At 42.2% G+C, this 26613-nt stretch overlaps 1 protein-coding gene across 1 annotated transcript in view; it reads left to right on the plus strand.

The window, feature by feature from the left end:
- LOC102040691 (transcription factor RFX3) overlaps positions 1 to 26613 on the plus strand; it is a 121856-nt gene that overhangs the window by 10939 nt on the left and 84304 nt on the right. The window contains exon 2 of the mRNA XM_031065287.1: positions 11785 to 12034. Within this exon, the coding sequence (XP_030921147.1) occupies positions 11816 to 12034 (219 nt within the window). The 5' untranslated portion in view covers positions 11785 to 11815. The remainder of the gene's footprint in view (positions 1 to 11784; positions 12035 to 26613) is intronic.

Consider the following 26613-nt stretch of genomic DNA (forward strand, 5'->3'; position numbering starts at 1 on the left):
GAGAGGGACAGGGGGTGACAGAGAGGCGGTAGCAACTCCATGCCATCCTGGCAGTTTTCACTCCTTGCTGCACTTCTAGGAACAAAAGGGTAAGGAAAGATATGGGCAGCTTCACAGAAACTGAAAATCGTGGGGGTTCACAGGAGGGGGAACCACTCATCTAGGGCATCGATGCACTGCATGTAATCTTCCATAGCCATTTATAAGTAGCCCCCAGAGCTTTACCATCCATAAGCTGCAGCAGACGTGTTGGGAAAGTTGACAAGAGTCAGTAGAATGGTCCTTTTTGCAGGCAGACTAGCTGCTTGTAGCTCTTAAAAACCCCCTTCCATGAAAAATGAAAAAATTTAAACCATTCATAAACATCTCGCTGAGTGATGGTAGATGTCAGTCCCATCACCCGGTCCCAGTAAGCTGGTCCCCTTACTGGGAATTCCCTTCCCCAGAAGCCTTTTACCCCCATGTTTTTAAGGTCACTTTCAACCTGGCCTCTTGCCATGGTACTCTTGAGTCTTCCTTTTTAAGGTGGGAATCCTGCGAGGTGTAGCCTTCAGCAGGTGACTTACAGGGTGCTGGTCATGCTGTCCTCACTGGTTGCCCACATTCTCCACCATTTGTTGAGTCGCGTTGCAACAGAGTTCATTGTGTCCAGGGAGAGTGCAGCTGCTGGTGCCAAGCATGGGAACAAAAAAGAGACAGGTCTTCATTTCATAAAGCTCGAGAATCCATTTATTACCCCCGGAGATGAGGGGGGAGACAAAGACTAAAAGACTGAGCAAAGGCAGGGTCGTGGGGTTTTTATAGGGCATCGCAGGGGTAGAGTTTAGGATTTGGGTCAAGGGAGGAGTTCTTAGCAACACAAGGAAGACAAAACTAAATTCCCGCCTCTTTGGAATAGGAGCACTCCACAAGGTCTTGCACCTGGTTCACAACAACCCCATGCAACACTACATGCTTGAGGAAAAGTGACTGGAAAGCTGCCTGGCAGAAAAGGACCTGGAGGTGTTGGTCAACTGCCAGCTGAACATGAGCCATCAGTGTGCCCAGAATGCCAAGAAGGTCAATGGCATCCTGGCCTGTATCAGAAATAGTGTGGCCAACAGGATCAGGGAAGTGATTGTCCCTTTGTACTTGGCACTGGCAAGGCCACACCTCAAATACTGTGTCCAGTTTTGGGCCCCTCACTACAGGAAGGACATGGAAGGACATTGAGATGTTGGAACATGTCCAAAGGAGGCCAACAAAGCTGGTGAGGAGTCTAAGGCATGAGTTTTATGAGGACCAGCTGAGGGAACTGGGGTTGTTTAGTCAGGAGAAAGGAGGCTCAGGGGACACCTTATCAATCTCCACCTGAAAGGAAGTTGTAGTGAGGTGGAAGTTGGCCTCTTCACTCAGTCAATCAGTGACAGTACAAGGGGAAATGGCCTCAGGTTGCACCAGGGGAGGTTCAGGTTGGATATTAGGAAAAATTTATTCACTGAAAGAGTGGTTAAACATTGGAAAAGGCTCCCCAGGGAAATGGTGGATTCACCATCCCTGGAAGTGTTAAAAAAATGAGTAGACATGCACTTTACAATATGGCTTAGTTGACATGGTGGTATTAAGTCAAAGGTTGGACTTGATGATCTTGGAGGTCTTTTTCAACTTTAATGATTCTGTGATTCTATGACTACCAGGTCATGTTCATCTTCTTATCAGCCAACATCCCCAAGTCCTTATCATCATGGCTGCTCTCGATCCATTCTCCACCCGCCCTGTATATTTGCATGGTATTCCGTCACACAGGTGCAGGACCTTGCATGTGGCCTCATAGAAATTCTTGAGGTTTGCACAGGCCCACCTCTCTAGCCTGTCAAGTTTGCCTTTGATGGCATCCCTTCCCTCCAGCTTGTCAACTGCACCGCTCACCTTGGTGTTATCTGCAAACTTGCTGAGGCTGTGCTCAGTCCCATTGTCTATGTCGTTGATGAAGATATTAAATAACACTGGTCCCAAATGACACCTCTGAGAGACACCACTCATTATTGATCTTCATGTGAATATTGAGCTATTAACTACTACCCTCTGGATGAGACCATCCAACCAATTCCTCATCCACCTAACAGTCCACCCATTGAATCCATCTCTCTTCAATTTAGAGAGAAGGATGTTGTAGGGGATCATGTCAAAGGCTTTACAGAATTCCAGATAAATTACATCTGTAGTCCTTCCCTTGTCCACTGAGGGTGTCACTCCATCATAGAAGGCCACTAGGTTGGTCAGGCAGTACTTGCCCTTGGTGAAGCCATACTGGCTGTCCCTAATCACCTCCCTGTCCTCCATGTGCCTTAGCACAGCTTCTAGGAGGATCTGTTCCATAATATTCCCCGGCACAGAGATGAGGCTGATAGGCTAGTAGTTCCCAGGGTCTTCCTTTCTACCCTTTTTTAAATGGGTGCAATATTTCACTGTTTCCAGTCACCTAGGACTTCACTTGACCTCCACATCTTTTCAAATATCATGGGGAATGGCTTTGCAAATACATCAGCCAATTCCCTCAGGACTGTGATTCATCTCATAAAGTCCCATAGACTCAAATCTGTTCAGTTTCTTCAAGTGGTCACAAACATGATCAGTGGGATGGACTTTGCTCCCCTAGTCTCCTATCTTGCAGTCCATCTACTCAAGATGTGTGGGAGAGGTTGCCATCAAAGACTGTGGTAAAAATTTTGTTGAGTACCTCAGCCTTCTTGTCTGTTCTTACCCATCTGCCAGCCTTGCTTACTGGGAGGGGGAGGGAGGGTACATAATCTTTTACCTTCCTTTCTGTCTGACATACCTGAAGAATCCTTTCTTGTCCTCTCAAGTTTATTAGTTTAAAGCACAATTTACTAAGTCAGTCAATATGTTGGCGAAGATTGTCCCACCTCTTCTAGATCAGTAGATTCCAACTCTTCCCAATAGGCTGTATTCATTGAAGAAAATCCTGTGACCACAGAAACCAAAGCCCAGGCGGCAACACCATCCACAAAACCAGATATTGATCTGCATGATGCATTGACTTCTGCCTGCACCCCTATCCCTGACTGGCAAGACAAAGGAGAAGATCACTTGGACACCTGTCCCTTTCACTTGAAGCCCCAGTGCTTTCAAATCCTGCTTGATCTTGTCCAGACAATGCCTTACCATGTCATTGGTGCCCATGTGGAAAAGAAGTGGTGGATAGTAATCTGCACTTTTAGCCAGTTGTGGCAGTTTCTCTGTGACATCCTGGATCTTGGCTCCTGGCAAGCAGAAAACTTCCCTTGACTGTATATCAGGCTGGCAGATGGGTGCCTCTATGCTTCTCACCCACTCTTAGCACTTGCTGCTTTCTTTTGCAGCTTTTAGTATGCCCTGCTGTTGCAGTTTCTCCCTGTGAATCTTGCCCATTGGTTTTGCCCACTACCAAGGCTTCATATCTTTTGCTGGTTGGTACATACAAGGAAGGGTAGTGAAGCAATATCCTGTTTCCATGGTTCACCAAAGACCATGGTGCCTCCTCCAAGGTGCTGTCTGTTTTGCACTGCAGCTCTTTCTCTGGTAGTCCTTGGAGGTCAGTGCCATGGGGTCCTAGTATTTATTCTTGCAACATCTCAAATAGTACTCTGTTTCTTGTTCCCCCTTGTAAAGGCTCAGAGAAGGTGACTTTAGTCATGGGATGCATCCTACTGCCCCCCTGCTCAGGCTACGGTATGATCTGAAAAATGCTCATTAGGCCTTGGTCTTGACTAACTGCTCTTGGACTAAGCCCCTCTTGAGCTTATGAAAAACACTGTCTGTTCCCAGGAACTAACAACTCAGCTTATTCTGTGATTTCTGTTTTTTAACAAACAGCCTTGGAAACTTATTGTTCTTGCCTGAATAACAACCCAAGTGGAATAATATTTTTGTTATTGGACCTTCAAAGAAAGTTACTGACTCAGATTGCATTCAGGATGGAAATTTATTATGACTAAAGCTCATTCTCCAACAACATTATGAACAGCAGTCCGACGTGAGACCCTTTGAGCTCTTGATTCCCAGAAGATAAGGGGATAATGTGTATGTCTCAAACACTGATAACCAGATGGCTGTGGAGCCAACCAAGGACTGGCTGCCGTGAGAAAAAACAAGGTTTGGCTTGAGAAGGGGGGCCATGCAGAGGTAGGACAGCACTTTTCTGGGATAAACATCCTTGTTGTAGTTCCTGAAGATAAGCACAACACAGTACAGTGCAACCACAGGAATGAGGCCAAGAAGTGGGCATGGATTATCGGGGGAGATTAAGACCACCAAAGACCCCCCCGAAGCCCTCTGGCCCATTTCCAGAAAGGTCTGAAAGAATGGACTGTGCATGAGAATTAATTTGCATAGAAACCGAGAAACCTGTCTTCAGGGCAGAGAAACCTATCCATAAAAATGTACCCACCCCCCAAGCCCAGGCAGAGCCCCCAGGATACTGGACATCTCATCAGCCGGAGCAACACTGCTGGATTGATGCTGAAACCAGGACTGGTGATCTATTTTTTTCTCTTTCATTTTCTCTCCCCCTCTTTAATCTTTTCCTTTCTGTCTTTCCTTTCACCCCACCCCTTTATCCAAAACCCACTGCTTTGTGCTTATATAGTAGGCCAGGGACTAACATACTGATTTCCGTGCCAAGTGTGTAATTTACTAATAAAATTTTCTCATTGTTTGCAGAGCCTCTGACTTTGGTCATTCCTTTCGAACACGAGCATTTATGAATCTTAGGTGCTCCCTTCCCCTTAAGAGTGGGTCTTCACACCCCTCCCTAATACAGCATAACCTAGTGACTTCTCCTGCATCTCCTCTACTCAGGAGCATGAGGTGCAGTCTTTATAGCCCTCCACCTGGATGGCAGCTTCCCTGATAGGAAGCTCTGTCTGGGTGGCTACCTCCACTCATTCCAGGCTAGCCTGGCTAGACAGCCAATTCCTGCCTGCTGCAGAGTTCAGCCCTCATCTGGTCTCTACCACCATGCTTTCAACAACTTCAAAACACTGCCTAATAAGGACCTATAATTTTCTGGAGACATCAAGTTGCTGGATAGGCTTGCACAGCTAACAGCTATTTGGGGTGACCATTGGGGCTGCAGCATAAGACTGTGTTAGAAGAGCAAGCAGCAGTCCAACAACTAGTAGGATGTGCTGCCTTCCTTATGCACCCTTCTGCTTGAACTGCTGCACAATCTCTTGCACCATTCCTCTCAGGCACTGTTCCCTACAGCACCACACCCTGGTCACTTGCACTTCCTAGGGGCCAGTTACATGTGGATTCCTGTGGTTTGAACTGGCTGCACCAACGGCAGAGACCACCCAACTCTCTCATGCCCCTCTTATGAGACCTGTTGACTGCTAGCCAGTCCCTACACACACAGAGCCCAAGGGTATTGGGGGCCCAGAAAGCTCCTCAAACACCCTCCAGGACTTCATAAGTATCACACTCTTCTCAGCACACAGCAAATAGTACTTCTGCCACTACCGCCATTGCTGCTGCTGGCATTGGCTTCCCATGGTTCGAACTGGCTGGGGAACAGCCACCACCACCCAAGTAAATGGAGCTCCAAACTGAAATCAAACACAAAAAGAAAGTACACAGAAGGTGGAATCAGGGACAGACTTCTTGGGACAAAGATATTGCCTGCACATATATCAAGAAAGCTCTGAAGATTGTCTAGTGCACATCCCCCCCACTCTCCCTGCCCAGTTCAAAGGGGGTAGAAGAATATCTGCACTAGTTTTATACTTTTTTGGGCAATAGTGGATGCTCTGTGAATCTTAAAGATTCCTTACTGAAAGGCACTGAAGGATCCATTTGCCATCCAGACAAAAGAACCAGAGGCTGCTCATGTGTTAGAAACCAACAGAGAGACAACTGTGAAATGCAACAAAGAAATTAGATTGTGTTCCTCTAAAAAGCTGACAAGGTCAATAGGCCCACTAAAGTGCCTCTGTAGCAATGCATGCAACATGGGTAACAGACAGGAAAAGGGAAGGAATGGGATGCCATCAAGAGGGATCTTGACAGGCTAGAGAGGAGTGGGCCCATGCAAACCTCATGAAGTTCACCAAGGCCAAGTGCAAGGTCCTGCACCTGGATCAGGGCAATCCCCAGTATCAGTACAGACTAGGGATGAATAGATTGAGAGCAGCCCTGAAGGGAAGGACTTGGGGATATACTAGCAAATGAAAAATTTGCCATGGGCTGGCAATGTGCGCTTGCAGCCCAGAAAACCAATCACATCCTGGGCTGCATAAAAGGCAGTGTGGCCAGCAGTTTGAGGAAGGTGAATTCTCCCCCTCTACTTCACTCTCATGATACCCCCACCTGGAGTGCAACATCCAGTTCTGTTACAGAAAGTCCAGAGGAGAGCCACAAAGATGATTAGAGGGCTGGAACACCTCTCGTAAGAGGAAAGATTATGAGAGTTGATGTAGTTCAGCCTAGAGAAGAGAAGGCTTTGGGGAGATCTTATTGCAGCCTTTCTATATATAAAGGGGACAGAGAGGCACTTTTTGCCAGAGCTTGTACTGACAGGACAAGGGGCAATAGTTTTAAACTGAAAGAGGCAATGTTTACATTTAGATTTAGGGATCAGGAGCATAGCTGAAATGCTTGTACACCAATGCACTCAGTATGAGAAACGAACAGGATGAACATGTTGTAGTGGGTTGACTTTGGTTAAATGCCAGGTGCCCACCAAGCCACCTTATAACTCTCCTTCCCAGTGAGACAGGGGAGAGAAAATAAGATGGAAAACAAGTTGAGATGAGGTGAGATAAGTTTGAGATAAGGCAGCTTACTGAAGTAAAAGCAAAAGTTTGCAGGAACATGAGCAGAGAAAAAAAAAAGTTTATTCTCTATAATGAGTGATGTTTAGACACTTCCCAGGAAGCAGGGCTTCGGCACATGAAGTGGTTGATCTGGAAGGCAAACATAAATAACAAATGCCCACCATTCTTCCTCCCTCCTTTAGCTTTTATATTTAAGCTGACATTATATGGTATGAAATATCCCTTTGGTTAATTTGGGTCAGCCCCTGGTTGTGTCCCCTCCCAGGATCTTGCCCACTCCCAGCCCCTTGATGTTGGGGAGAGGATGTTGGAGAGACAGCACTGATGCTGTGCCAGCACTGCTCAGCAGCAGCCAAAACACTGGTGTGTTATCAACACCTTTTCAGCTCCCAATGCAAAGCACAGCACTGGGAGGGCTGCTATGGGAAAATGAATTCCAGTTCAGCCAGACCAAATACACATTTGACCACCCTTAGAGTAAAAAAAATATTATTTCTTAGAAGCAATGCTAAAGCACATGGAGGACAGGGAGGTCATTTGGGACAGTCAGCATGGCTTCCCTGAGAGCAAGTACTGCCTGACCAACCTAGTGGCCTTCTATGATGGAGTGACTCCATCAGTGAACAAGGGAAGGGCTACAGATGACATTTATTTGGACTTCTGTAATGATGCCTTTTCGCTGGCCCTAAAATCATGAGCCAGACACAGGGTGATAAAAAGGGGTTACCTTTATAAAGATCCTTTGGTGCACAATTGGGTAGGTGGGAAACACCGAAGATGCACACACAGCATAATGCATATACAATTTTTATAGGTTTTGAAAATTAGCATATCTGACAAGAATCCCCAATTAGAAGCATAACTGGTGAGGTAATTCCCCCCCCCCAGTTCAACCCTTTTTCGAATTCCCCCTCCTCTAGATAGGGACTAAACTCTATTTATGAAAATGTGTCTCGAAGAGCTGGTTTCAACCTTGGTTCCCAGGAAGAACCAAGATAGGAAAGGAGCCTTGGACCCCCAGCTTGGAGTCTCTGGAATGTGTTTTGTATTTCTGCCTATCAGTCTAGGGAAAAAATACTGGAGCTAACTACAAATACAATAATAGACTACAGAGCTACAAATATATGTGTAAAAAATACAGAGAATATATTTAAAAAATACAGATAATATATTTTTTAAAAAAAGAGCAAAGAATCAGTTTGGCATCAGTAAAGCCTTTGACATGGTCTTCCATATCTTTCTCTCTAAATTGGATAGATGGATTCAGTGGGTGCACTGTTAGGTGGATAAGGAATTGGTTGGACAGTTGCATCCAAAGGGTCGTGGTCAATGGTTCAGAGTCCTGATGGACATCAGTGACAAGTGGTATCCTTCAGGGATCTATATTGGGACCAGTGTTATTTAGTATCTTCATCAATGACAGACAAAGGGATCGAGTACACCCTCAGCAGAATTGCAGATGACACCAAGATGAGTGGTGCAGTTGACACACCTGAAGAATGGGATGCCATCCAGAGGAACCTGGACAAGCTTGAGAACCAGGCCCATGAGAACCTCATAAGATTTAACAAGTGCTGGTGCTGCACCTGGGTCCTGGTGAACCCTGGTGTTAATATAGACTGGGGGATGAACTGATTGAGAGCAGCCCTGCTGAGAAGGACTTGAGGGTGCTGGTGGATGAGAGACTGAACATGAGCTGGCAATGTGTGCTTGCAGCCCAGAAAGCCAACTGTGTCCTTGGGCTGCATCAAAAGTTGAGGGAGGTGATTCTACCCCTTTACTCCACTCTGGTGAGACTGTTTTGGATGGAGTGAGAGCTTTAGTTAAGCCCTGCCTTAGGCTCAGATTTTTGGCAGCAGCTCTACTTAAGTGACCCTCACCTAAATCACTAGCTCCCAAGTTCTTAAGAATGGTCAATTAGGTCTATTGTAAAATGAGTTATTTATTGAATAGATATGAGGTAACAGACAAAAGGCCTTAAACAGAGTTACTTCACAGTATAAACTAAAAGAACTACTAGTAGATTACATAAAACAGTGCACGACATAAAGGTACCTATATTATAGCTAGCAAAGAAATAGTATAGATTAGGAATCAATGTAATTTACTACCGAATTGACAATAGTGTACACAGAGTCCTTTCACTCAGCTGCCAGGAGAGTAACCCAAAACTCACGGTAGGAAAAAATAGTAGGAGATGGAACTTTGCAGTGGTGGTGAATTCTTCCCACAGCGACTGCAGCCTATCTCCCCTCTGGTCCCGAGAGCGAGAGAGAGCTTGGAGCTGAGCCCAGCCCCTTACCCCCAGCCAAAATCTCACAGTATCTCTGCCCTTCCCAAGAGAAAAGCCCCTGGCTAAGGGGCTGCAGCCAGCTGCACCCCTTCCCCCCACCTTGGACACTTCTTTTGTGTCTCTTAAGTACCAGTCATTAATATCTCATAGCAACAAATGGGAGAAAATTTCCTGAGAGAAAAAGAAAAAAAACCAACATTCTAACCTCCCACAAAGATTACCTGGTTAATGAGGCCCAAATGTTTAATAGTTGGAAAGAATTGTGTAAAATTGCTGCTGTTCCTTTGACTTTTCTACTCCCTTCACAAATCCTTTCACAAATTGTAGTTCTATTTTAGTTTTTCCTTCTTTTTCATAATAACACTGTACATATTGCTGTCCAATTTAAAATTTCAGTCTACTGAACTAACTGTCTTAAAATACAAATGAGCTCAGAATTTCAAGCTTCAGACAGAGAATTTCAGTGAATTTGAAATCAAAGCAAAGCATTTATAGGGTTCCTGTATATAGGACCCTCTTGGCTGACATTTTTTGTCATGTTTACAGTTTTGTTATAGATGGATAATGAGATTATTTGCACTTGCAATTAAGGGATGAATATTGTGTGAATATTAAGAGAAGCTTTATTGATGTATAGTTATGTTATTGTAGTTTGTTGTTTAGATGTCCTCTGTTCTCCCCATAGTCCCCTTTTCCCCCCTTTGTATTGTTGTCATCAGACAGCCTGGGTTATCTAGGACAGGTAGAAAAAAGGCGTGTGCATGTGCCCCTTGCATGGGGCAGTTGAGAATGGAAAAGCTTGTTGCTTAGGGGGTGCGGCATGGCAACACCGGACCTCCAATCAAGTTACAAGAAAGCAGTCTCCACCAATAAATGGCAAAGAAGAAGGCAGCCATGAGGGAGGCTCCCAGACCTGGTTTTCCTTATTTAGTCCTTTTGTTGTATTTTTGTTAAGGTTTAATAAACCTTTTAAAATTTTTAGAGTGAGCAGTTGTTTCTCACAGTTTTGTAATGTACACAGTTGTTGTGGTTTAACCCCTGCCAGCAACTAAGCACCACACAGCTGTTCATTCACTCCTCCCTCCCTACAGTGGGATTGGGAAGAGAACTGGGAAAAATGGTTTAATGGTTGGACTTGACAGTTGTTGAGGTTGACAGCTGGATTTGATGATCTTAAAGGTCTTTTTCAACCTTGATGATTCTATGATTCAGTGATTTTATGAATAGCAAACCTTATGGGTTGAGATAAAGAAAGTTTACTAAGATAAAAAAGGAAGAGAAAAAAATAGAATATACAAAACAAATTATGCAAAATTCAATGGCTCACCACTTGCTGTCTGATGCCCAGCCCATCCCTGAGCTGTGATTCCAGCCCCCTGGCAAACTTCTCCCAGTTTATATGCTGAGCATGACATCATAGAATGTTAAGGGCTGGGAGGAGGGGCCTTAAACATCATCTAGTCCCAAGTATCCTGCCATGGGCAGGGACACCACCCACTAGATCAGGTTGCTCAGGGCCTCATCCAACCTGGCCTTGAATACTGCCAGGTTTGGGGCATCTACAACCTCCCTGGGCAACCTGTTCCAGTGTCTCACTACCCTTACAGTAAAGAATTTCTTTCTTATGTCTAACCTAAATTTCTCTTTCAGTTTGTACCCATTACTCCTTGTCCTATCACTACAGTTCCTGATGAAGAGTCCCTCTCCAGCTTCCCTGTAGGTCCCTTCAGGTACTGGAAGGTTACTATGAGGTCTTCACAGAACCTTTTCTTCTCCAGGCTGAATAGCCCCAACTTTCTCAGCCTGTATTTGTAGGGGAGGTGCTCCAGTCCTCCTATCAACTTCATGACCTTCCTCTGGATTTGCTCCAACAGTTCCATGTCCTTCTTACGTTGGGGGCACCAGAACTGTACTCAATACTCCAGATGAGGTCTCAAAAGAGATGAGTAGAGGGAGAGAATCACCTCCTTCAACCTGCTGCCAATTCTCCTTTTGATGCAGTCCAGGATGTGATTGGCTTCCTGGGCTGTGAGCTCACACATGGAATATCCTTTTTGTCAGTTTGGGTCAGATGTCCTGGCTGTGCCCCCGCCTAGCTTCTTGTGCACCCCCAGCCTTCTTGCTGGCTGGACATGAGAAGCTGAAAAGTCCTTGACTTAGTATAAGCATCACATAGCAACAACTAAAACATCAGTATGTTATCAACATTATTCTCATCCTAAATCCAAAACACAGCACTGTATCAACTTCTACGAAGAAAATTACTTCTATTCCAGCTGAAAACAGTATACAAAATAAATGTCATATAAATAAAAATCCAGCTTTGACTGGAGGATTTTAAAAGTTAAAACAGTTTTTAATTACTGTATAATATATTAATACTTGAATGAGATCTTCCTCTCATATCTTCAATTTTTGTCATACTTTTCTCCACCCATCTTCAGATGGGGCTAAAATCATTTTCTCTTAAGTTTAATGAATACTTATTTTAACAGTGAGTCCAAGTTAATTACTCGGTACTTTGACATATGAAATGTTATTTTGTGTAGATGTGGGGGTTTTTTGCCAATCTTGTTAAGTTTGGTTGTAGCAACTGTACACTCTTTTCTACAATGATGTTTCCCTCACTTAATTCAAATAAATAACTATTACTTCTTTTATTTTCTTTTCCTGAAGTCGAACAACTTATCCTTACACGGAAACCCAGATGTATAGCCAAAACACTGGGGGAAATTACTTCGAAGGAAGTTCTGCACAGGCAACTACAGTGGTCTCCTCTCATAGTATGGTGGGCACCGGAGGGATTCAGATGGGTGTTGCAGGAGGACAGCTCATTAGCAACTCAGGAGGGACCTATCTGATTGGCAATTCAATGGAAAATTCTGGTCATTCAGTGACTCATACAACACGGGCCTCCCCAGCTACAGTAAGTACTTCAGAACTATGTTAAATCTTTGGGGATATTTCTTAATCACTATGATGTTCTGGCATGCTGACATGTTTCTGTAGCAAAAAGCATATTATGTTGGCAGAATCAGTAATACATGACTTTGTCTTGCAAATATTTACATTTAGTTTAACTCTGTACATGTAAATAGTATAGTGCTGTCATGGTTTAATCCTAGCTGGCAACTAAGCACCATACAGACACTCACTCTCACCCAGTGGGATGGGGAAGAGAATCAGAAGAATAAAAAGGAGAAAACTCATGGGTTGACATAAAAACAGTTTGTTAATTTTAAAATGGAAACAATAGTGATAATACTGATAGGAATAAAAAAATTATAAGGAAAAGAAAGAAATATCAGAGAATGCAAATAAAATCCAAGAAAGACAAGTGATGCAAATGAAAGCAATTGCTCACCAACCAATGGAGCCAGTCCAGCTGCCCAGTCAGGCTCCAAGCAGTGGCCCCCCTGCCAATGTCTCCCCTAGTTTTATTGCTGACTGTGACATCATATGGTATGGAATATCCCTTTGGTCAGTTAGGTTTAGCTGTCCCAGCTGTGTTCCCTCCCAACTTCTTGTCTACCCCCAGCCTACTCACTGGTGGGGCAGTGTGAGAAGCAGAAAAGGCCTTGACTCTGTGTAAGCCCTGCTCAGAAATAACTAAAACATCCCTGTGTTATCAACACTGTTTTCAGCACAAATCCAAAACACAGCCCCATTCCAGCTACTGTGAAGAAAATTAACTATCCCAGCCAAAACCAGTGCAGTTCACTGGGGATGCTTGCATGCATAAGAATGTGGATAAGACTGAAAATCTTGCTACAACCTCCTTTCAGGTAGTTGTAGAGAGTGATAAGGTCTTCCCTGAGCTGTCTCTTCTCCAGGCTAAACAATCCCAGCTTCCTCAGCCCCGCTTCTCATATGACTTACTCTCCAGACCCTTCACCAGCTTCCTCGTCCTTCTTTGTACCTCAATGTCTTTCTTGTAGTAAGGGGCCCAAAACTGATCACAGTATGGGCAGGGACATCTTACACTAGATCAGGTTGCTCAAAGACCTGACCAATCTGACCTTGAACACTTCCAGGTATGGGGCATCCACAACTTCTCTGTGCAATCTGTTTCAGTGTCTCACCACCCTCATTGTAAACACTTTCTTATGTCTAATCAAAACCTACCCTCTTTCAGTGTTCACCCCTTGTCCTACTGCTACAGGCCCTACTAGAAATTTTGTCCCTGTCTTTTTTATAAGCCCTCTAAGTATTGAAAGACTACCTAGAGCCTTCTCTTCTCCAGGCTGAAAATCCCCAACTCTCCCAGTCTTTCCTCATAGGAAAGGTGTTCCAGCCCTCTAATCATCTTTGTGTCCCTCCTCTGGAACCACTCTAACAAGTTTTTCTTGTGCTGGGCACCTCAGAGTTGAATGCAGTACTCTAAGTGGGGTCTCACAGGAGTGAAGTAGGGAAGGAGAATTACCTCATTTGACCTGCTGACCATGCTTTTTTTCATTCAACCCAGGATGTGATTGTCTTTCTGTGCTGCAAGTGCACATTGCCAGCTCATAGCCAGTTCTTCGTCCACCAGTGCATCCCCAAGTCCTTCTCCGCAGAGCTGCCCTCAATCTGCTCATTCCCTAGTCTATATTGATACTGATATTGATACTGGGGATTGCTCTGACCCAGGTCCAGTACTTTGCACTTGTCCTTGGGGAACTTCATGAGATTTGCATGGGCCCACTCCTCAAGCCTGTCAAGGTCCCTCTGGATGCTACATAGCAAACCAACTGAATCACTCAGTTTAGTGTCATCTGGAATCTTGCTGAGGGTTCACTCAGTCCCACTGTGTGTTACGTTGATGAAGATATTAAACAGTATTGATCCCAGTATGAACCCCAGAGGGACACCATTAGTCACTGATCTCCATTTGGACATGGAGCCATTGACTGTAACTCTTGAGACATGGCCATCCAAATTCCTTATCCATCTAACAGTCCATTGATGAAACCCATATCTCTCCAATTTAGTGGCCAGAATGTTTTGGGGGACCATTTCAAAGGCCTTACAGAAGTCCAGGTAGATGACATCCATAACTCTTCCCTTTTCCACTGATGCAGTCACTCTATTGTAGAAGACCACTAGATTAGTCAGACATAATTTGCCTTTGAAGTCATGTTGGCTGTGTCGCTAATCACCTCCTTGTTTTCCACATTTTGACATATGCAGAATCATGGAGTGGGTAAGTTGGAAGGGACCACTGGAGGTTGACTAGTCCAACCTATCTGCTCAAGCAAGGGCCCTAGAATACATTATTTAGGATTGTATCCAGACAGTTCTTGAATATCTCCAGGGAAGGAGACTCCACAATCTCTCTGGGCAACCTCTTCCAATGCTCAGTCACCTGCACAGTAAAGTTCTTCCTAATGTTCAGTTGGAACTTCCTGTGTTCCAGTTTCTGCCTGTTGATTCTCATCTTATTGCTCAGCACCACCAAGAAGAGCCTGGCCCCATCCTCTTGACACCCTCCCTTTAGATACTTATATACATTGGTAAGATCACCTCAGTCATCTCTTCTCCAAGCTGAACAGGCCCAGCTTCCTGAGCATTTACTCATAAGTGAGTTGCTCCAGTCTTCTAATCATCTTTATATCCCTCCACTGGACTTGGTCAAGGATCTCTATGTCTCTCTTGTACTGAGGAGCCCAGAACTGGACACAGCACTCCAGGTGAGGCCTAACCAGGGCTGAGTAAAGGGGCAGGATCACCTCCCTCCATCTGCTGGCAATGCTCTTCCCAATGCACCCCAAGATACCATTTGCCTTCTTGGCCACAACGGTACTGCTGGCTCATGGGCAGCTTGTTGTTCACCAGGATCCCCAGGTCCTTCTCTGCAGAGCTGCTTTCCAGCAGGACACCCCCAGCCTGTACTGGTGCCTGGGGTTATTCCTCACCAGGTGCAAGACTGTGCACTGGCCTTTGTTGAATTTCAGACAGTTCTTCTCTGCCCATGTCTCCAGTCTGTTAGCGTTCGGAAACATATAACCACGAAATGATCATATGTTGGTGCTTTTATTAAGAGCTCTGGAAATCAGGGGTGTTTTCACCTCAAATCTGATTTCGACATACATTCGAGGTTAACATGCTTTTATATTCTATCGTTATATAACTTTCATGTTAATTATTAAACTTATATTGTTCTATTGTATAGATAGATTTCAGCTAAGCATAGCCCCCCCCTAAGTTTCCAACATAGTTTCTCATGATTCTTCCTATGATTATATAATAATTATATTTAATTACTAAACAATCATCACATCTAACGATTATATCATTTATCATACTGCTTATGCAGGTGCAGTGATCTGAGAAAACACAAAGCCTAACATTTTTAGAATCTATCTTTAGCATTTTCCTGGGTCCCATTATCAAGTCTGTTGAGATCCTTCTGAATGCCAGCATAACACTCTGGAGTATCTGCCACTCCTCACAGTTTTGTATGGTCAGCAAACCTGCAGTGAAGGCACTCTATCCCTTCATCCAAGTTATTGATGAATAAGCTAAATAATACTGGACTCAATACTTTTCAGGACAATATGTTTCATGATCTTACTAGGCTGGAGGTGAGGTTGACTGGTCTGTTGTTTCCAGGGTCCCCCTTTTTACCTTTTTTAAAAATGGGTACAATGTTTCCCTTTTTCCTGTCACCTGGGTAATTTCCTGACTGCCATAACAAATATAACGCAGAATGACTTGGCAACTGTATCAGCCAATTCCCTCAGGACCCTGGCATGCATCTTGTTGGGTCCCATGGACTTGTGTGCACTCAAGTTCCTCTGGTGGTCATGAACTGATCTTCTCCTATGATAGGAGGGACTTCTTTCCTCCATTTACTATCTTGAGGTTCGGGGCTTTAGATATGTGGGAAGAGAGATTTTCATTGAAATCTGAGGCAAAAAAAATTGTTGAGTACCTAAGCCTTTTCCATGTCAGTTGTCACCAGTTCTCCTGTGCTATTTATCAGGCTGGAGAAGAGAATACATTTTCTTTAATCTTTCTTTTCTGGCCAATGTACCTGTAGAAGCCCTTCTCATTCTTCTCATCCCTTGCCAAATTCAGTACCAGCTGTGCCTTAGCTTTCCTGATCCCATCCCTATGCATTCGGGCAGCATCCCTATATTTTTTCCATGTTTCCATGTCCCTGTTTCCACGTCCCTGTTTCCACAGCCTGTGCATTTCCTTCTTGTACTTTAGGTTTGACCAGGAGGTCCTTACTAGGCCATTCTGGTTTCCTGCCTTCCTTGCCTGATCTCTTGCATGTGGGAATCGAGAGCTCTTGTGCTCTAAGAATAATGTCCTTGAAGAGCTGCCGACTCTGTTCAGCTCCTTTATCCCTGAGGGCAGTTTCCCAGGGAGTCCCATCCACTAATTCCTTAAACAACTGAAATTTTGCTCTCTTAAAATTCAAAGTCCTGACTCTACTCTTCACCTGGCCCATATCCCTCAAGACTGTGAATTCCACCAGGGCAGGATTACTGCAGCAAGGGTTGCCACCAGTCTTGAGAACTCTAATTAGTTCTTGACATCTTTAATTAAGGCTCTTGATCGATAGGGTTAAACTCATACAAGCAATAATCAATTGAAACCTAAACAGTTCAGCTTAAACTGTGAAATCAAATACATGCTGCTTTAAATTTACTAGAAGATTTAAATAAACCAGGTAAACTAGAGCAACACACCAGTTCAATTTTTTCTTGTTTTTTACCTGGTACATTTCACTTTTAATCCTAATTCTACCTGCACCATCATAATATTCTTTTTCATACTTGTATAGACAATTTAAGAGACCACAATAATATGTAGCCAGACCTACTTCTTAATGTAATACTCATCAAGTGTATTCAAATATTTTTAAATAATCTTGGATAATTTTCACATGAAGACAAATGAACCAGGCATGGGCTTTTTATGACCTCTGACACTTTTGCCATATCAAGATTTAGTTCTGTTTCATTGTTTACAATAACTTCATTTTGTTTTATTCACTGTCACTAATTTAAAAATTACATTTTTGTAACTAGCAAATTACTCATAACATTGATAAGATTTTAGCTCTTCCTGATAATTCTATTAATACATTGTAGCAATTTGAAATTATATCACATGTATCCTACTTGAACGATGAGTCTGGGTGGGTTACCAATGGTTAATGTCAGAGGACTAGCAGCTACAGCAAAGACAAATTAGAAAATTAACTCTCCTATAAATAATAGAATTTAAATCACCCTGCACTTTTTACTATATGTAAATATTTTAAGGATTGTTCTGATAAAATTTGCATTGTAATACCAGTGTTTCCTAATGTCAAAACTGTCAAAATGTGTATTTAGTTATTAAATTAAAAAATGTATTATGCTTGTCCGCCTGGAAGGAATTCTCACCTATTAGTTGTTTTTTCTAGCAAGCATTAGGGTTGATCTGCAATCACTGTTATTCATCAGTCATCACTATCCATAGGAACTATTGACTCAGAAATGTATCCTATTTCAGTCATGATTGTGCGCATCAAAAGGTACATGGAAATAAAAACAAAGCCAATATGAATTAATTAATTAGTTCATACTTCTGAATTTATTAATGAATACTCCTGGTACTAAATACAGTGTGCTAAGCATTCTCCTGATGGAAAAGAAAGCATGGCACCTTTCTAAAATAAACCATTTGATAATGGAGTGGGAGAAAAAGAATAACAGCCACAAATAAGGAGGGCCAATAGTAAGGTCAAATCCTGATAGTATAATTTTGGAGGAAGGATAGTTCTTTTAAGAGAAAAAAATTATAAAAATGTGTAAGCTTCCATAGCCTTATTTTAAGCTGGAGTAGTTGTGATTTGGAAAATAGTTTGAAGTAAGATTTTATTTATTCAAACAGCCAACCTCTTTCTAGGTAAAGGAATTTTTTCCTTTTTTCCTCACCTCTCTGGTAATTGGCAGAACAGTTTTTATAGCTGAATTCATCCTAAAACGGACAAAATGCTTCAGATTAAAAAATCAGAGATACATGGATCTTTACGTTATATTGGAAAATTAAACCACCTATTCTGACCTGTTAATTATACAGGTCTGACATTTTTATTCAAATCTTCTTCTGAACACAGTGACTTGTTTGGTGAAAAAGGCATTCAGTCTAGGCTTCCAAACACAAGAAGGCAAATAATCTGTTTAATCAGTCAAATGTTCAAGTACTATCACTATTAAAAATGTTGGTCAATTATGAATTAACTAGTGGGGTAGAAGTTTAGAGGATTTTGGGGGGTCTTGTACTCTCATTAACCTCTGTCCCCCAAGACTCTGCCTCCTGATTTGTTCTGCTCCATATCTGTGAAGCATCATGACTTGTTTCTATCCCTTCCCAGGCAAAGAGAGAAGTTTTAGTGTTGCACAGTAGATAGAATTACATATGTCCTACTCTGCCCCTGGAAGCCCCATACAGCCCCCATTGGATTTCCAGAAAATCCCCATGAGACTAAGGTCAGACACTTACACCATTTACATTCTGGCCTCATATGCTTATATTGCTCATTTCTCTCTAGCTTTCAGCCATTATCTTTTGTTGTGTTAAAAATTTTTAATTGCATTTAAAAATTAAATTTTAAAAGCCCTGTAGCACCTAGTATTTTGTTTCTAGTTTTGCCTCTTAATGTATGTATTCAGTAGATCACATACCTATATCAGCATGCTATATTTAGTGTATTCATTACAAACCAATTGTTTCTGAAATAACTCTTTGTGGTGGGTTGGCCTAGCCACCAGGTGCCCACCAAGGCACTCTCAATTCCACTCCTCAACAGTCTGTTTTGCCTCTGACCATAACTGGTGAGTGATCTCCCTGTCTCTATTTCAACTCATAAGCTTTTTGTCATATTTTTCCCCCTGTCTGGCTGAGGAGGAGTGTTAGAGCAGCTTGGTGGGCACCTGAAGGCCAGCCAAGGTCAACCCACCACACTTTCAAAGGCAAATCAGACTTGACTTGGTGAAATTATTTTTATTTATTGCCAATTAAGCAGAGCAGGATAATGAGAAATAAGGACAAATCTAAAAAAATCTTCCACCCACCCCTCCTTTCTTCCCAGGCTCATCTTCATTCCCAACTTTTCTACTTCCTCCCTCAGAGCAGCACAGGGGGACAGGGAATGGGGGTTGCCATCAGTTCATAACACTTTGTTTCTGCCTTTTCTTTCTCTTCATGTTCTTGTCCTGCTCTAGCATAGGGTCCCCCCCACAGGAGACAGTCCTTCATGAGCTTCTCCAATGTGAGCATTCCCACTGGCTGCAGTTCTTCACAAACTGCTCCAGAGTGTTGTTTTGGTTTTTTTTTTCAGTGGGGTGAAGTCCCTAAGGAATGGACTGCTCTAGCATGGGTCCCCCACAGGGTCACAGGTCCTGCCAACAAACCTGCTCCAGCATGGGCTCCTCTCCACAGGCCACCATTCCTGCCAGGAGCTTCCTTTAGGGCACATTTACCTTGTCCATTGTGGGGTCCTCCACAGGCTGCAGGTGGATATCTGCTCCCCTGTTAACCTTCATGGGCTGCAGGGAAATCTCTGTTCAGATGCCTGGAGCACTTGCTCCCTGTGGCAGCAGCTCTGAGGCCTCAGAGAGCAACACATAACTTTCCCAGGCCTTTCTGGGGAAGGCTGTGAGAAAATCAGAGAAAAAAAAAAAGAGAACTCTTATCTTATCTTAGCTTGTTGCACCTGTTATTGTGAACATGTAGAATGTGTTATGGAGATTTGTTTACCAAAGGGTAGTTTCTTAATTCGCCAATGGTGATGATGTTATGATTGGAGGACCAATTAAGTCTAGGTGTATTGTAACTGTCTATAAAAGCAATAAGTTTCTTAATAATAATATATATAATAAAAAGAGATTAATCAGCCTTCTGTAAATCATGGCATCAATACTAATTATTACCCAGCTGGGAGCCGGTTACAGCAACAGCTCCCCTCTTCCTTTACCAATCTTAGTGGCTGCATAATTTTAGTTGTCACATATTCTCATTTCTAGCTGTCATTGTGAAGTTTTTTTTATCCTTTCTTAAATATGTTTGCACAGAGGCTCTAGCAACATCGCTGGCCCAGATTTGGCTAGTGGCAGTTTGGTCTTGGAGCTGGCTGGAACTGTCTCTGTCATGAGAACAGCTTCTAGCATCTTCTCTCAGAAGCCATCCCTGAACTGCCAGGTCTACCAAAACCTTGCCACATAAACCTAATACACTCGTATGGAAAACTATTCTCATTATTAAAAAATTGCTCAAAGGAACAAAATGATATTTTGTTTCTGAGGTATTCAAAATTTGATATTGGAGATGCCTCTGAATCCCTGAAGTGAATTTCTGTCTGTTCTTTTCCTTTTCTTCTGTAAAAATGTATAAAGTAGGTCAAATATGACTAGCCACTGCTATCATTATAGTTCAAATCTTAGTGGCATGGTGTTAGCACTTTTCTAGAGTAGTGGATTTCTATGTGTCTGTTGTGGTTTAACCCCAGCCAGCAACCAAGCCCCACACAGCCACTTGCTTACTCCCCCATCAGCAGGATCAGAGAGAGAATCAGAAGGGTAAAAGCTGGAGAACTCATGGGCTAAGATAAAGACAGTTTAATAGGGAAAGGAAAAGCCTCACACACAAACAAAGTAAAACAAGGAATTAATTCACTGTTTCCCATGGACAGGCAGGTGTTCAGCCATCTCTAGGAGAGCAGGGCCCTATCATGCATAACAGTGACTTGGGAAGACAAATGCCATCACTCCAAATGTCTCCCTCCCCCCTTCCTCCTTCTTCCCCCCACTTTATATACTGAGCATGATGTCATGTGGTCTGGAATATCCCTTTGGTCAGTTTGCTTCACCTGTCATGGCTGTGTCTCCTCCCAACTTCCCATGCACTCCCAGCCTCCTTGACAGCTTGGCAGTATGAAAAGCAGAAAAAGCCTTGGCTCTGTGTAGGCCCTGTTCAGCAATAACAAAAACATCTCTATATTATCAACCTTGTGTTCAGCTGTCGGGGTTTGACACTGGTTAAAACGCCAGGCACCCACAAGCATCATAATGCAGGCACCCACAAGAATCATAATGAAGGGCTCATGAGTTGAGATAAGGACTGGGACCTGCCCCTCCCTCTTTCCCACCGACATCACAGGGAGATGGTGCAGGGGTGTTTGGTCAGTTCATCACTCGAGATCTTTCTTCAGTTCATTTAGGGAGAGGAGTCTCTCTCTTCTGCTATGCTGTGGGGTCTTTGCCATGGGGCACAGTTCTCAATGAACTTCTCTAGCATGGTTCTAATTTCACAAATAGCAGTCCCACCCAAGCTGCTGTAACACGAGTCCTTTCCACAGGCAAAACAGTCTTCCCAAAACTGCCATTGTGTGGGTCACTAGTCCGTGGGGTGTAGTCTTTTAAGGATAAGCTGCTCTAGTGTGGAAGCAAGGGCCCTCTTTCTCTATCTCTGTCTCTGGAAGCAAGAGCCCTGTCTCTCTGTTTGGGTCTCCCACTGGATTACAGCTTTTTTAGCATCAACCCACTCCAGTGTGAGCACCTTTTCCCACAGGCTGCAACCAGATCTCTGCATCCCCCCATGGACTTAATAGATTACAGGAAGACTGTTTTATTATAGTCCTCAACATGGCTTGCAGAGAAATCTCGACTCTGATGCTTGGAGCACCTCCTCCCCCTCTTTCTTTCCACTGACCTTGGTGCCATCATGCTGTCTTTTTCCACTTCTTTACTTCCTCCTCTTTCTCTGACTAGGAGGAAAAAACTGCTGCTTGTAAGTACCATAGCCAACAAATTCCACCAGTTCAAAGATTTCTGCAGGATCTCGCAGCACTGAGAATTTGATTTCGTCTAGATTCTGGGTTGGGGAATCGCTCGCCATGTTTCCACTGCTGGCCACACGTCCTGGCTGCCAACATGCAGGTGGTGCCGGCCACTGTGGTGCCAGTACCATTCAATGCCTCTCTTCATGTGGGGTGCTGAAAAGGAGAAGCCTCCACCACCAGGATTGCCCCCAGTGGCAACGCCTTGCCACCCCTTGGATAAAGCTATGCCTGTACTGTTTCAAATTTTCTTCTTAAATACATCATGACAGAGGCGTTACCAACCTCTCTAATATGCCAGCAGCATGTTCATCTTCAGAGCCATCAGAGATTGGCTCTGTTGGGTATGGTGGAAGCTTCTAGCAGCTTCTCACAGAAGCCAGTTCTATGGCTCCCCCCCCCCACTACCAAAAAACAGGTTGTGCTAAACCAGCACATCAGCACAATTCCAAAACACAGCCCCATATCAGCCACTGGGAAGAAAATTACCATACCTCAGGAAAAACCAGCACAGTGTCTAATTAAATAGATAGTTTGTTCTAAAAGTGCCAATTAATTTCTTGCAAATTCTGTCTTGTCATATTTTTTCTGAATTAAAAAAAAATCTAAACTTTCTGCTTTGTTTCTCAATCCTGATTTCCTGATGGAACTAACTCTTGTGGAAGCATACAGCTCTTGCTAGATGCTTTTTAGCTCAGTTGGAGTGTGCCTGTTTTAGAAATCGTATGTAAGCTTGTCAAGGTTTTGGGGAGATTTTTGAGTCTGTACCATAACTGGCAGATCAACTATAGGGCAGCTTAGGGGTTTAGAATCTCAAGTGCATGAGAAAGGTGAGGTATACAGACTAGCTTTTGATTCATATAAAGGGATTGTATTGAAGAGAAAGAGTGGAATTGATAATTTGACCAGCCATTTGAAACATTTAATAAGGAAATAAAAATGGACACTGAATTGTCTTTTGAGAACTTAGGGAGAAAGGAGTCATCTGGTATAAACACCAAACATTTTGAATTTTTACCAAGTCATGGATGTTATGTATGCTTATGCTCCATATGTTGGCCCCATATGTTGTTTTCTGATCATAAGACATATTTATATTTGTCAGTCAATAAGCATACCCTGTGCACCTGCAGAGTACTGAAGATAAATGTGATGTTTATTTTATGAAATTCAATGGATCTGAAATACCCTCACATCAACATCAGAAAACAAACAAAATAATTAATGCCCATTTCAATTTCCTCCAGCTTTCTTATCTGATTAGGGACAGAAAAGAAGTCCTCAGACTAATTAAACATTTCAGCTGGGAATGGTGTGAATTTTGGAAGCCATTATTTTCTTGAACTTGTCCATCTTCCCCTTAATTATTATATTAGTTACAGTATTCTGTTTTGGAAGGTAAACAGAAATAAAACAAGTGATACAGTAGCAGAGACCACAACTGTGTCTGTCTGTCTGGGGATTACCATAAATTTCAGTATTTTCATTATTTGACTACTGTTCTTACTGAAGGGGACAACACTGTTCCAGTAATTCATTATTTTCTCTCTTGTTTTCCTTTGAATATGAGCTACCTCCTGCTATTTGTGCATCTAGTCCAATATAAACACTTCTAAAGCTTTTCTGAGATCTTTTAAAGTTGACATATATAAAATATCAGATATATTTCATGATCATTTTGTGTATATGTACAAAACTTTTTTTCACAAAAATTTAAAACAATTTTTTTCTTTTGTCTTTCAATTACTTTTTCATTCTCTTGAGCAAAATCCAATATAACCTAGTAAAAGCTCTACAACAGTTGCTTAGTCTATGAGAAGTTTCAAGAGAATCACATTTTTCTGGGTGTTGGACCTGTGAGTTCTCTTCAGATGGTCACTGATGCTTCATTTTCAAGTTTTAGCATCTAGGCAAGTTTGTCTGCCCAAATCAAGGCTCTGGCATGAGTACCTCTTCAGAGGACAGTAGCATTTGTATGAATGCACTGTTTTGAAATATAAGTGGAAAGTGATTTGCAGAAAAAAAAGCTAACTCCACAACTTGCAAAAGTTGTAAAGCCGGTATGTTTATTACAGTGCCAGACGCATCTGGGGATCCCAGCATGTGGGGATCGTTCCCCCCAAAAGACATGCATGCCCCTGAGAATTTCCAAACCTTTTTTATCCCCCTTACTTGTACATATGCATAGAGTTTCACAATAGGTTAATGCGTATTCATTTTACTGGTTTCGAGTTACAACTTGCAACTAGTTTTTATCAGTCCTTGTACAGAGAGAACTCTCTGGTCACCCTGTCCGTCTCTTGCAGCCTCAGCTTTAGCTCTCGTCTTTGTTTCAAAGTTCAAGGCCCCCCCCTTATCTTCCTTTTAGCTTGGAAGTTCGCATTCTTTTTCCTTGGCTGAGGCAGTTTTGCGAGCATAGGCTTTTTTGTGAGAACAGGCAGTATTGAGCACAGCAGAGTTAACAGACTAAACAAGTTAAAACAGCATATTTCATCTATGAAAGCAAGCTACAGACAAAATAATTCAAAATGGCACATTTCACCTAAATCCAAAATGGATTTCTACCCTGTTAAATTTCCACTCTGTTTCAAAAGGATGCTGGAGTTCTCATTCATTTATCATATAACACTTTAATATAGTGATGTGCATAGACCTTTTTTAGGATTGTCAATGAGAAAGTAAGAATTATTACCAGGAAAAGCTATAACAGCAAATACAGTTATTACTAGTATTCAAGACTTCATTAGCTGTGCTGAATTTAATTTTTTTAATACATATTTGATGAATTGATAATTTCTTCACAACTTCTTTTGTATTTCACTTCGCTTAAAGACTACAATGGCAATATTTTTGAAACAGATAAAGTTAAAATTTGCTAAATATATAGCAGATAAAAATTAAAGGGAGCAGATGAAGTTAAAAATAGGTGCCTGTGTAGAGTAATGGACTTCTTTTGGACATGAGGCAGGAGATGTCTTAAGCTTTAAGATATCATGAAAAGTAGTCTGTTTTACTGTCGGTGAAGAGGGGTTTAGAAAGGCAAACAAATATAGATAATGAATTAGAGGATGTCCATGTTAATTTCAGTAACTTGGAGCTTAAATTTCTGAGGATTTTTTTCCTTATGTCCTGACTTCCTCAGAACAACTTAAGTATTTTGTGTCAAATACTTGAATCATGAAGAAAATAAGTTTTCCTTGCCATTGACTTTTAGGAAGTTTTTCAATGCGAATTGGGGATTTTTAAGTGTTTTTCTATGTATATACTAGAGAGGCATCTGAGATGTTAATGTATATGTTCATCTGATAAAATGTTAATGGACAAAAAGACTTTAAAAATAACAGTTAATAAGATTACATAAAGGCTGAACATTGTAGGATTTAGTTGACATATAATAATCACAGTTTTGAATTTATTATCCACAGAAATGTTCTACCCTTCTCAACCATTAATGACTACGGCAGTTAATAAATTAGCATTTTAGAATGCAATCTGAGTGAACTGACATAGAAGTCTAAAATCACAATTCCCATTATTATCATGCTGTAATTTCCCCCCCCATGTTTATATTAACATGTACACTCATAATTACATGTATTAGTAATGCAGATTTGTTTAACATGCTTTGGTTGGGGCTGCTGTGGGAAAGATAACTTTTTTTCAGTTATCAGTCAAAACATTTTATTAAATGACTTTTCATATAGAAATAGTTTTTCAGTGAGAAGAAATGTATGACTGATCACACATTCAAACTGCTGGGGGTATGATTTTTTTGTCAATTAGCATTCCAGTTGTTAAATAGGCCTGTAACTTCTGATTGATTGTCCATAGAAATGTAAGGAATGTAATTAATTAACCTCGATATGCACATAATATAATTTTAATGATATGTGCATAATTTCAAATGTTCAACTTATTTTTGTATTTTTTTCCAAAATATCAAGGCTACAATTAAAAAGAAAACCCCACTATTTGGGATAACCACTATTTACTTTGGGATATATGATTAAAAATACTTGCCATTAAAGTTTCTGTTACTTCCCCAACATGCAGGGGACTGTTTTACATAGAACATTTTGAAAGCCTGAGGACTCAAGCCTCTCAGAAGCTTGGGATTTTTAAAAAGAAAATAAATTTGAATGAGAGGGAACCCAGAAGTAGCTGAAAGTTTTCAAAATGAGCCAGACAAATGATTCATTGTCTAGAAAATCTGCCTTCAAGGTAAGCCATTAACTACATGTTAGAGAAGGTTAAGAGCTGCTTTGTCTATGGTTAGGTCCCTGCATGGGAAAAAGTTACCTGATGGTAAAGAGATATTTCAGTAGCACGTTGTCCTGGTTTAAAAGACAGGTGTCTGCGAATGAAGGCAGGAAGCCCCCATGGAATGGAAAGATGACCCTCTCCCTCTAAATTATTATGACTTTGGAGTTACAGGACTTCCAGGCAAAGATATGGGAAAAGGAATAATAGTTCTTTACTAGACTATATATATATATATATAAACAAGACAAAACAAACAACAGCAAGAAAAAAAATAAAACCCAATGACAGCCTTTTCCCATCTGCTAAGCAAGTTTCCCTTTGGTGTAGTTATGACTCCAACCAAGCAGGGGGGGGCTGTTGGCTCATGTCAAGGCAGAAAGGCAGAGAGGCTACAGCGACTCCCCTGTGGCTTCAGAGGGTAGCCA

The sequence above is a fragment of the Geospiza fortis genome, unplaced genomic scaffold (assembly GCF_000277835.1).
Source record: "Geospiza fortis unplaced genomic scaffold, GeoFor_1.0 scaffold238, whole genome shotgun sequence".
Lineage (NCBI taxonomy): Eukaryota > Metazoa > Chordata > Aves > Passeriformes > Thraupidae > Geospiza > Geospiza fortis.